This window comes from Brachypodium distachyon, chromosome 4 (assembly GCF_000005505.3).
Source record: "Brachypodium distachyon strain Bd21 chromosome 4, Brachypodium_distachyon_v3.0, whole genome shotgun sequence".
In the NCBI taxonomy this organism is placed as follows: Eukaryota; Viridiplantae; Streptophyta; class Magnoliopsida; order Poales; family Poaceae; genus Brachypodium; species Brachypodium distachyon.
The window spans coordinates 32,951,119-32,963,920 of NC_016134.3; the positions used below are offsets into that span (position 1 = coordinate 32,951,119).

At 46.0% G+C, this 12,802-nt stretch overlaps 1 protein-coding gene across 1 annotated transcript; it reads right to left on the reverse strand.

Annotated features, from left to right (window-relative positions):
* Positions 1-6,108: 6,108 nt before the first annotated feature.
* Positions 6,109-10,508, reverse strand: LOC100844411 (lipid phosphate phosphatase 2). Its single transcript, XM_003577929.3, has 8 exons — positions 10,024-10,508; positions 8,120-8,341; positions 7,927-8,014; positions 7,735-7,844; positions 7,512-7,605; positions 6,884-7,072; positions 6,723-6,782; positions 6,109-6,637 (listed from the first exon to the last, which is right to left on the reverse strand). The coding sequence occupies exons 2-8, from the start codon at positions 8,333-8,335 to the stop codon at positions 6,450-6,452; spliced, it is 945 nt and encodes a 314-aa protein (XP_003577977.1). The 5' UTR covers positions 8,336-8,341; positions 10,024-10,508; the 3' UTR covers positions 6,109-6,449.
* Positions 10,509-12,802: the final 2,294 nt, after the last annotated feature.

Sequence of the window (12,802 nt, forward strand, 5' to 3'; positions counted from 1 at the left end):
CACGGGACGCACCGGATCCGGCCCTCCGCTGCGGGCCGGGCCCCTCCGCGGCCTTCTTCCCCCTCGTCCGCACTCCCTCGTCCCCTCGCTCCTTGTCCCCGCGGCAATTGCTTGGATTGGTACGCCTAGGAAGAGGTACTATTAATATGGTTCAAAATCCAAAATTATATGATACTAAAAATAAAAAATAAAATGAATTTGAAACCCTCCAATGGCGGTTTTGCAATCCGGATCACATGCAGGAAAGAACAATCCGGATGCTAGTTGTTCTTATTGGTTTCTGATTGGTTGAGGAATGGAGGGTCGCATCGATGACTTGGCAGATTTGTGTGTCTTTCTCGTGAATCGTTTTGGCCCCTCCCCTCCTTTATTCTCTTTCCTCTCCCGAACTCCCTCCTCTTCTTATCTCCCTCCCCAACGAGAGTTTTCTTCTCTCCTTCTCTCCCTCCCCACTGAGCTCTTCTCTCCTCCCCCCCTCTAGCCTCCTTCTCTCCAGATCCGTCCCGCCCCCTGTCCCTGCCGCCACTTGGCCCTTCCTCGCTGTCTCGGCGTCCGCGTGCCCCTCATCCCTGCCGCTGACGCCGAGGCAAATCCGCCACGGGCCGCACCGGATCTGGCACCTCCGCCGCCTTCTTCCCCTCGTCCGCACTCCCTCTTCCCAACGCCCCTCATCCCCGCCGTCGTGTTGGAGGAGGCCGCTGCGGTCACGGGCCGCCGGATTCGGGCTTTCAAGGGAAAAGGTAGATGTTAGCTTCCATATCTACAAACAGACGGTTATTCATGGCAACACTACACCAGAATGGGTCACTGGCGCACGAGCTCCAGTGGCAGTTCTAGCAGAACAAAAAAATCACAGCCACTGGAGGTCGTTGGAGGAATCCCCAACGAACATCCTGATCATCCTGATCTCCTAGTAACGGGAGATCATCCTGATCGTCGGAAAGTACTCGACATCGGGTCAAGCTGCTTATGTACGTCCAGGTCAGCGTCTGTAAGTCCTGGTTGTGTACAAGTGCTCGTCTGTGTGGGACTCTATTGCAGCGGAAGTGCGTCACGGTCGAAGGGTTGTCCGGTTAGGTGTATCACTAAGGGCGAGGACGTGCGTGCAGACAAGGTGGCGGTTGGTCATCCGTGCGTCTCGGCGAGAAGAGAAAGCTCAAGAGTATTGTGAGGCGGTAACCAGTGATGAGTCTCTTCAGTGAGGCCATGTTCCCTGCATGAGACTGTGTGATTAGTACCATGTGGATGTTTTGCGCTAGGAGTGGACGGTGTTGTCACAGCGTGTACGGTGTAGCACATAAGGTTAGCGTGGCTGGGAGTCAAGATCATACGTTGAGCTGAGTCGGCGAGTCGTGAAGCTGAAGAGAGAGCCAAGATCAGGGGAGTGCTGAAGACAGCAACTTGAAAATTAGGGGGAGATTGTTAGAATTAATCTTGAGTTTGGGTTCTACTAGGATTAGGTGACTTTGAGAGTGCTAGTCCAAGTAGGATTAAGAGTCATGGCCGTGTGTGAGTTAGGAGTAAAGCTAGGTTCAAGTACGAGTTGGAGTTGGAGTCCGAATAGTACTAAGTGTGTCCTGGCAGTGCGTGTATAAATACGCATGTAGTCAGCCTAGGTGTGAGTTCTAAGTTCAAAGAAAAAAAAGAGGGCACGATACTCGCCCTTGGCCAAATAAATTGTGTGATCGTTTGGCATGTGCGTCTTCATGTGATTGATCTTTAGGCAAACCCAACAGAGATCAACGGTACCTCCCAGTACCATCACGTTAATGATGACCCACCAAGCAGAGGTACCAAGGCACGGAGGGTATGGGAGTAATTTATCACCTTCGTTCTCTATGGACTGCTCATCTTCTCCGGCAAGAGATTTTACGGTACCTCTGTACTGCTAAGGGTGAGGAAGCAGTGTATAAATCCACACCGTTCATTTAGCAAGGGTAATATGGACATTTGTCATTTAAAAATTAAATGTAAAAGCCTTTTCCTTTTTTAACGTGAATAACAAATTGTAATGGGTTGAAGCCCATTTGCTGATTGCCCAGCCTTGTACAGTAAATGAGATCTGCGCTGCGTGGACGTCGGCTGCTGCATGAATCCGGCCGCCCGCCGCTGCATGAACATGAGACCTCGAATTCATCTTCTTTCTCCTGTACTCAATCGACGACCAGATCGGAAGGAGCCACGATCAGTTAGTGCGTCCTCACCCTTAGCTTTCTCTGCTCATCTCTCTCCATGTATGTCCCCGTTAATTATCCTGAAACCTAGAGACCGGCGGCAGCCATTAGAGGCTATGTGAAGCTCACGGGCCGCGGGGGCCGGGGGATGGCAAAACGAGACGAAGATATCGAAGAGAGGCCGTGAGTGGTGGCACCTAGACCTAGGGAATTCACTCACCGGTGAGGGAGATGAAAGATGGGTTCTTCTGTCTACCGGACTTGAAGAAGACGATATCTTTTCCTTGTCCATCGAGGATAGCCAACGATGTCAGCGTGGGCCGTCGGGAGCAAAACGTGGGCATTAGATGTTCCTAAAATACCCTCTATACTGCTTAATTCAATCCAACAGTATCATATACTGCCATATTCAACCGAGCAGTACGTTATCGTCAGGATGTTAGATTTTCAACGATGAACGGCCCATATTCATTCAAGGGTACTGTGAAACAGCTCTCTCCGGCACATGATCTCTCCGCCTCATGCTCTGCTAACTCACGAGGAACAAGAAAAAGAGGTCAAGTACTCACGTTCGTTAATCAACGGTGGATACTTAAGAGGTATACCTTGCGGTAACTCCCAAGTCCCAACCACGGTAGAAATGCTCGAGAAAAGATCCAACACGATTCTGCAGAGTGCAGACCCCCACCACCTCTCTCCGTTTCTCCTCCAGATCCAAGGCCGTCAGGCCCCTCCCCCCTCCTCTCTGGTGGCGGCCGGTGGCGAGTCGGGTAGGGACCCATCCCTATACAGAAGTAGTGGTAGTTAGCTTTAGGTTTGTCTGGTTCCATGCTGGAGTTTGGCGTTCTGCCAGTGCCTCGGGTGCTCCTGGCGTCTTCGAGCGGCAGCCAGGGGGTGCTCCTTCTCTTCTTGTCAGTGGTGCTTCCCAGGTGGGAGCAGGAGGCGGCGGAGGAGGTGGATGCAAGATCCTGCTTCAATAAGCTCGTTGGGCCACCGGATTTTGGTCTGGGGGCTTGGTGCCGTGTGGAAGCGATGGAGGCTACAGATCGGCTTTTCTTCTTCTGCCATCGAGGAGATGGAGAGGGGAAGTGCTGGTGGCCTTCTCTTCATCGTTCGACACGGAGGGTAGCTGTTGTGTTCGACGGAGTTCATCAACTGAGGCTTGGCTTCGCCTCGTTATCCATGGTCCGCGGGACCGTTCTGGGCTGTGCTGCCAGGTGCCCTACAGCTTCTTCAACTTCCGGGCCAGAGTGCCAAGAAGGAGACCATACTCAGGAGATTCTTGCCGGAACTGTGCATCTTCTCGCCACCAAGTGGTTTGTCCCCGGTGGCGTCGAGATGGCCGGCAATGGAGTCTCGCCTGCGGTGGAGAGGACCAAGGACTCCATTGTGTTTTAGTTTCCGTCTCTAGGGGTCCTTTTCATAAAGCTCGATGGCGTTTCTATATTTCTTTATTTCCAAGGTCCTGAATATAAAATGTACCCACCACCGTTGTGTTAATGCAGCTATGGGGGATCCTTGGAGACCCCTATCTTTGTTCAAAAAAACAAGAGCACACGTTTCGTTTGGAAATTGTGAGAGTTTTTATTTCATTTGAACTAGTTACATGCATGTGAGTTGGCCTCTTGGAATAGCGTCTGACACTCGACACAACCGCTGCAAATTACAGTAGCTCCCCACATGTACCAACCGAATACACTTTTAATATCCAGTCATCCAGACAACAGACAAGTTAAGGTCCACGCGACGCAACGATGCACCCAGAAACATGCATACTGCGAATAACATAAATACGTACGTAGGAGGAGGAGGAGGAGTATTATTGACTTATTGTACACACACAGACACACACCTGCATACACGCACGTCTCCAAACCTAGTAGTACGCGTGATATGTCTGCGGGTAACTTTCCATGGTGATGCTTGGCTCCTCATCGTCGAGGTGAGGCTGAGGCGTCGGCGACGCAGCTGTAGCATGAGCAGCTGCTGATGTCGCCGGTGCCGGCGATGCAGAGGACTCGTAGCTGTTGCGCGGCAGAGGAGGAGGAGGAGGAGGAGGAGGCGAAGGCGGCCATGTTGTCCCCGGAGACGGCAGCCCCGTCCATGGTGGCTGAGTCGCCGGCTCGTATACCGGTGGTTCAAGCGGCATGTCGCAGCGTGGAGCCTCCGCCGTAGTAGGGGGGTTCACCGCTGAGATCGGCGGCTTCTGATAGGGAGGAGGCACCAACTCTGTCCCCCACGGCGCATAATAATCAGGCGAATAATGTGGCGGCACCGGCACTGGCACCGGATAGTCATCAGGCTCGTAATCGCCGCAGCAGAACCAGTTATCGCACGAGACATTTTCGCAGGAGAAGTGAAGAGATGGGCATGAAGACATGCTGGATTGATGGGTCACTTTCTCAGGAGAGTTCTATCTCTATCTTGCTATAGATAGGAGTATATGCTTGTCCTGCAGTGGCTAGCTACAGGTTTACACAACTGGGGTTTATATAGGAAATAATGGTGAAGTACTACTGTACGTACGTAGAGTAGTTAGGCCTGGATTGGGTGTCGAAGAGCTAGAGCAACTTTAGTCTTTGTGCAATTGGTGGTTTTTAGATTGACCTGAAGGAATGCAATGTAATTGGTGGTCGGTTGCTTTGATGAAGGATCAGATTCCATGCATCGCCCCCTCCATCCCGCCTAATCATACGCAATATTCTTATCCGATGGACCGGTCTTAATTAACCACATGACACGTTTTATCAGTTGTTGTGTCTCAAGGCATGGTACCCAAGCTATAAAGTACAGTTGTAGTCAAGGTTTATACCATGTCGTTTTGGACTAATAAAGTGCTTTTAACCGTAACCAAGCTATAAAGTAAAGTACAGTAGTAGTCAAGGTTTATAAAGTACAGTAGTATAAAGGCAGCTTTTTCTTGTTTTTCTTTCATGATTTCAAGAACCTTCTCGTGCTAGCTAGGAAAAATCTGAGAAAATTCACGAGCGAGTATTTTGCAAAAGGGCGGAACCAGGGGCACCCAAACATTGCAGATATGCCGCCGGAGAGGTATCATGTGCTCCCATCCCTTTAGGTTGTAGCACCTCTAAAAATGAAATTAAGTGTGTTTATAAGAATACGGTTGCTACCACCAACACACGGTAGGGGTGATGCCGTCTGTTGGTACCAACGTAACATCCAAAGACATGGTAGCACTCCATATTCTCAGCATCCGCATTTAATTACAAGTTCTCCGTTTTGAGGGAAAGCTATCGTATCAACTTTATTGATCGGTGAATAAATTTAATTACATCATCCACTAATAGACTACTGAAATCCGAAGGATCTTCTTGCCAGACAACTATCTACCGCAGCAGCATAACTGAAAATTTTCATGACTGAAATCGCGAACTAAGAACACTACCATATATTGCCTCCGCCAGCCGATAGAGTTGCGTCCAGCCCACACGGTTTACAGCCCCTCCATACAGTCGCCGTTGACTATTCCTTCCGTCACATATTAAATGATTCAAATTTGTCCAAATATGAATATGCATGTATCAAAAAAAAACGTCTAGATGCATATAATATTTCTGTCACGCAGGTCCCATCTTGCCCTGCCACGAGGAGGCCATCCTGGAGCGCACCAGGCTACCAGCTTCAGAATTAGGAATTAGGGGCATCAGCGATATACCAGGATAACCGTCAGCTACTCAGCTAGGTTGTATAGCTAGAGTTTCAGATCTCAATGTACTCCTACATCACGTGGCTACATGATTGCCATTGTCTTGGAAAAGAAAAACTGATTGCCACTGTCCGTATAACCGTCAGCTACCCACCTACGTGGTTAACGAAGTAAGGCACTTAGGCAAATTAGACCTGGGCAACCATCAAGCCTTGTTTTTCCGCATCATTGTGAAGCTAATCAAATTTAAATTTTTAACACACTGAATAAGATAATCATACTGCTTGATCAAAAGCACGAAGATCAAGCATCAATCCACCGCAGAAAGAGCAAGAATTAATGCGCAATGTCATTTTCCGCAAAACAACATCATCCGCTAAGTAATTTACAACAAAGCTTACGAGGCTAACACTATCCAGCTAACAGAAAATAACCTGCAGTACTAAAACCAGAGGTGACAACACAGCAGCTCTATAATACATCAGAGGGTGTACTTGAAAACGCTCCAAAGACAGCCTCTGAGGCTCTGATGTGTGTTGAGAACAATCGAGCTCAATAAGTGAGGATGATCATGGTATTTGGGGCATCTCCTGGTTCACTCCTTCCTTTCATGATCGCCTGCCAGACTCCATGTTGTCTAGAATAGGACTGGTGTCCCTTAGGGTGATCCCCCCGTGCCCATGACCTTCAGGTATATTGACAGTTTCGATCTCCGCAGGACGCACGCTATAAGAGTTTGCAATGCCACTGCTGCGTGCCTCAGCTAGCTGGAGGGTATATGCGTGAGGCCACAAAGCTGCAATGGAAATTGTTACTGTTCTTAAAGATGAACCGGAATAAAATACCAACACTCGATAGGTAAAACAAGGAAAAGGATGTACCATCTGTATCATAAGGATATGGGAAAAATTGTAGGTAACAAAATGAAGCAACTGTGAGACCTGCAAAGGGAATAGACCACAAGGAGAGATCAATTATGAGTGAAGGCAAAACATATGATGTCAATCTTGTATGAATTTCCAGAACTAGTAACATGGCAAACCTATGATAGCTCCAGCAAATACATCTTGCCAGTGATGCCAGTAGTCATCCACTCGAGAAACAGCGACGAGTGCTGCAGTAAGTAGAGGCAGAACCATAATGCACAGCTTCGCGATGTGACCTTTACGATCAAAAACCGCGATTTTCCCAGTTAGGTACCACGCAAGGAAGCCCAGACCAGCGAAAGACCCTGAGTTTCACAAATGGTGAAAACAAAACTGTCAGATGACCTAATCAAACACCATTTGACATAATTTGTGACAGAACTACCATAAATGGTAAATGTGCCTAAATACTGAAGGACAGAGGTATGCTTTACCCCAGTTATGACATTAACATTGCCCTAAAAAATTGTTGCTTTTTATAAGAAATGTGATAATTCATTTAAACTTCTGACCTGCCAAGGAAAGCTTCAGACAGAGTTCATATTTCACCTAGCACAGCACATGTTTTGACTGTAATCTTAAGGCAAGGCTAAGGCTACGCCAATTTTGTGAGATCTCTAACAACACTTGTGATTATGATCTATGTCCATTTCCACTTATAAGATATATAACTCCGCAAAATGGAAGGCCTGACAAAGTGAACATGCTACATTACATATATTGAGTGTGTACGCCATCACTTACATGAGGTGTGCCCACTTGGAAAGCTCTTGTGACCTTCTTTGATGACACTCTTCTCTCCATGGCACAAAACACCAGTAGTAATATTATCATACATCTGAAAAGGAGAGTTCTTCAGTGAGTGTTGGTCAATTTCCATACATGATAAAAACAACTGAACAAGCAGGTCAGCACAGATGAACTTCATACTGGAGAAGTGAAGTTATGGCCTAATATTCATTCTTACATCCTTTCCATCTGGGAAACAGCGCCAAAAGAAATCTGGACGTGGGCGGCCAACTCCATCTTTAATTGCATCAGTAATCACCGCAGTTATTAGCACCGAATAAAGAATCCCTACAAAATATCAATCTTTCGGTTTTATTTTTGTTGAAGATATCATACTAACATGTTGATATGCTCAAGAACATGCAAATACCCAGTATGCCATGGTGCAAATCATAGAAATTCTTCTTTTTGAAGTAGATGCCACCAAAGATGGCGCATGGTAATACAATCCCAATGAGCTGCAAATCACAAAGAGTTGCCAAATCAGGGTTAGCTTTTTGGATGGCACAAAATATTGTAACCAATGGAAAAAAGGATCAAAACTTAGGGACACAACAACACACCGGAACAGCCCAAAAGGGCACCGTATTGCCCTTCAATGGATATCTCAAGTCAGTCATCATGTCCTTCCCCACGAAACGGTGAAAAGGTTCAATTATATTCAACAGTCCATCTATAACAGCAAGGAGGACAAGTATTATCCAGTCGTACATGTGGAGTCTTGCCACTTTGGCTCCATGGGATTTTATAGTGTAACACCCTAACTGAATATCGGCCATTATGACCTACAAATAACAAAGGGAGCAAGACAAAAAAAATGAGTGAGTACAGTAATACGGTTGCAACATCTACAAGAGACTCTTCTAGTAATATTGATGCTTCTTAGAGTTTAGTTAACTCCAAGAAGCCTGAGATCTGGATAACAATTTGCCAGAACCAGACAGTCTATCTGTTGCAGTTAGCTTGCAACTAAACCATCACGTTGCATCCCTTCCATTGATCAAGGAGTGAACAAAACAAGAGTTGAATGTTGATGGAGGCTTGGGACATCTACTAAAGTCAAGATGATGCAATTATAACAAAATGCTCGTTTTAGTCTAGGAATGTGAGAGTTGACAACGTAACAAGTCCAGCCAACCAATACAAAAGTTCCACAGCAAATCATCACCTGAGCCAAAAATAACTCAACTTCAACTATTCATAGCGTTTGATGTGAACATTTCGCCATGATTCTTCTATTCAAGAAGGATTTCATGATGAGATCATGAAAATTATCAAGTAAAATCCCAAAGTCATATGCTAGGCTTAGATAAAGACTACAACAGTGTCAAATAATCTGCAAATTATTAGATTCCTTTCAATTGACAGATTTTTTTTTTGGAAAGGTCCCTGATTTTATTATATTAAAATAGTGGGGAAGGATCCATAAAACGCATAAAACGCACATGGAGAGGACCTAACAAAGGTGACCACCACGTATCTGTGCCTTGGACTTGAGCTGCCACGGTGGTAAGGTGAACTGTCCATGCATCTTCTTGAGACCAACACCGCCGACCTTTGCAGAACATGCTGTTGGGCAGTGGTTGCTGCCAACAAGGCGAGGTCCTCGGAAGAGCAGGAGCCTCCAATATTGGAGGATGAGTGAGACGCCGCGGAGCCAAAGGAAAAAGGTGACATACTTGCTCTGAGGCTGAGCAGGGAATGCCAAGAGACAGAAGGAGCATCGCTGAGCAGCACACTGCCTGCAGCCCTAATCCATGAACCCAAGTTGGGGCCTCCAGACGCCGTTGAAGAGGAACAGAGCGATGGACAAACGAGCATAATACGCGGAGTTGGCTCTCCATCGATGCATACGGTAGGGGATAAGATCATCATCAACAGAGAAGAGGAGAGAAGCCATAAGGGAAGAAGGAAAATATGCACCCTCCTGTCCTACCAGTCTGCTCCAAAAATCCAGATGAGCACAAGAAGTAACATGCAGGAGAAGATGATTTGGGATTGGAAAATCTGACGTGCTGGGCTTCATTGATAGTTCTAGTCTTCTAGATATATAGATGTCTTGGTTTGGGTGCAGGAAGTTGGAAGGAATTTTTACATCATTTCAAAGTATTAAAACACTTACAATATATTCATAGGAAAGACTGAGAGCTGAAATATTCATATGCGATCACAAAATGGATTTAACATTATTCAATAACTGCGGAGATGATTATTTGCCATGAAGTTTGCTTTGAAAGCGAGAACAATAGTATAGTCAGCACTGCGGTTCAGCTAGCCATGTACTCCGATTTAGCTTTACTTTCTTTCACCACTTCAGCAAAAGGTTTCAGGATGCAGGTTTACTCTGAAGGAGTTCTAGTCATACAGATTAGAGATACAGTAAGAGCAACTCAATACGCCAGAAACTGTTCCCCGTAGCTTTATTTGAGGAATATATGCAGCGGAGCAATCCCTCCCACCAACGTACCTGTTCCTTCCTCGTATCCCTCCTATGCAGCTTGTCTCCCGTCGCCGTCCAGAAGAATCCCGCCGCCGCCAAGACCAGTTGCTTGATCCGGACGTTTGGGGGAGGCGTCGGGGAAGTTTTTGCTGGCCGTGCTCTCCTCTTCCCTCCCTAGAACGGAGGGCGCTGCCTGATCTATTTCCTGGAGATTGACCAGCCGTGATGGTTCACGGGCCTCGCCGCCGAGGAGCCCCCAAGCATGCGCTGGCCCTCGTCCCCGTGGAGGCAGGGGGCGCGCGTGGCCGCAGCGGTGGCGGGAGCAGGCCGAGCGCGTGAGCTCCGGGGCAGGGGAAAGCAGGCGGCGGTGTGGGAAGAGGTGAGCGTGGGCTTGTCAGGCGGAGACGGCGGCGTAGGTCCTTTTCAAAAAGAGGTTGGCGTGGGCGACAACAGATGGGGACTCGAGACGGAGAGCAGAGAAGATGAGTCCAGAAATCGGCAAGATGGGTGGGGACAGAAATAACAGAAAAGTAGAAACGCGGAGGGCAGTAATTGGTACTTGTAGTAGATTTTTTCTGCTTTCGGCACTGAACTTATAGAGCGTCTTCGACAGATCCTCTAAACGTCCGAACCGATTTCGCTGTTTTCGGTTCAACTGAACAGGGCAATTCAGTCCCGAACAGCTTGTGGCAGAACAGAACTGAACTCAGATCTGATTTTTTTTTTACGGTGCTAGCCGGTGCGCATGTGTACTCATAGCTTACCAAGAGTGCACGTCCAAAAAAATGAAAGTTTTGTGTCTTCCTTTCTTAATAAGAAAAATTTCGTCGTCCGCCAAAATCACCATACCACGGCCCCCGAGGTGTAGCATTGTGCCCCATAAAAAAAAAAGGTTGCTCCTGACGTGAGAAACTAAATGAAGCAAGAAGCAGAAGGCAAATAAAGCTTCTTATAACAAGTTGCTTAGGAGTCTGTTTTTTGTCCACAATTTTGCATGGATCCATATCTGATGTGCGTGCGCACACACACAAACAGCTACAAAGCATTTTAGTTGAGCCCCCTTCTCACATAATCTCCTATACATAACCATCCATTAAGCAAACCCATTACCCATGTTTCCCCCTCCCTAGTAGCTGCAAAAGGAGTCAAAATACTTTGTCCTGCATAAGTTGCTTTGTTGTTCCACTAAAACACACAAGACATACTGCAGCCATATGCTTGCTGCATTTTAGAAGTTGCTCCCCTGCATCTGATCCCTATCATCTGCTCCTCGATATATGTTCTTACTCCTTGATTTTTCTGAAAACTATCGCCTGCATCTGTAGACAAAGCCCGCCGAAAACACCCTGTAAATCAGCACAAGTTATGGGTTGTGATTTGCAAAACAAAAGCAAAAAAACATAGGGGAAAATGTACAAAAGTTGCTGGGTTCAGTTGTGGCAGTAACATCAACATTTCTACAAGTGTATGTCCGCTCAAAATTTGATAAAGCAATTTCTAGTCAAAATTTGACTCTCTAATACAATTTCTAGTCAATGTTTGATTGGTCATAAAGCAACTATATGATAAAGCAAAAAAAGAGTAACTAGTGTAGCAACTTCTAATTCAAAATTTTGCTAGAGATGCAACTTTTACTAAAAAAATAGTTGATTAGTCCATCAACTTGTGAAAGAGTCATGTTATACCCCTAAATAGTGATGTAAATTGAAAAGGCGAAATTGAATGCTTAAATCATGTGACTCTTTGCTTCAGAAAATGCCTGCTCGTATTGCAACTCCAAATCTAAGCCAGTATCACCTCTTGAGAGAATATAAGCAGGTATTACCTCTTGAAGCGACTCCTTGCCGAAGTTTGCCTTCAATCATGCAAAATGCGAGTGAAGTTGAAAAGGTTGCTCAAAGAGACTAAAAGCAACTTATAACTAACACACCCGAGCATTTTGAAACGACTCCTCATCAAAGTTTGCCTTCGGTCATGCAAAATGCGAGTGAAGTTGGAAAAGTTGCTCAAAGAGACTAAAACAACTTATAATTAACACACTCGAGCATTTTGAAGCGACTCCTTGCTGAAGTTTGCCTTCGGTCATGCAAAAGGTGAGTGAAGTTGGAAAAGTTGCTCAAAAGAGACTAAAGCAACTTATAATTGACACACCCGAGCAATTTTAAGAGACTCCTTGCTGAAGTTTGCCTAACCAGACATGCAAGATTCGAGGAAAGTCGGAAAATAAACTCCATTATTAAAGGACTGCCTAAAAAAATCAAGACTATAACATCTAGGCAAGCAACATCTAAAAAAAGGTTAGGCATCTACAATGACAATGGCTCAAAACTTGCCTAAAATCCAGACCTACAACATGCAGGCAACATCTATAACATCCACAAAATTGTTGTGATTTAGCCAACATCACATAGCCGACATGCGCCTTGTATGAGTCTTAGTTCATATGCTTTGCACTTTCACTAGAAGGTCTACTAAAAAAGAGGGAAAATACAGCTGCAGTTTCCTAAAAAGACAGCATACATGCTTGCTATTCGTGGAGGTTACTAGGTCCATAATATACAACATGACCTATACCATCTACAAAACACAAGCAACAAAATACTCTACTGGCACACATTTGTCCCCCCACTGCCTCATCCTCAAATGAATTCATGCTGTCTACTGCATAACAGCACAAACACATATACAGGGGGCAAAAAATGAGATTGCTGTGTAAAAGAGACATAATTAAACACATGGACAGGTAAAACACGTACACATTAGGACACCTAATTAACGAAAATTTTCTGCAGCAAATGGGAGTTTT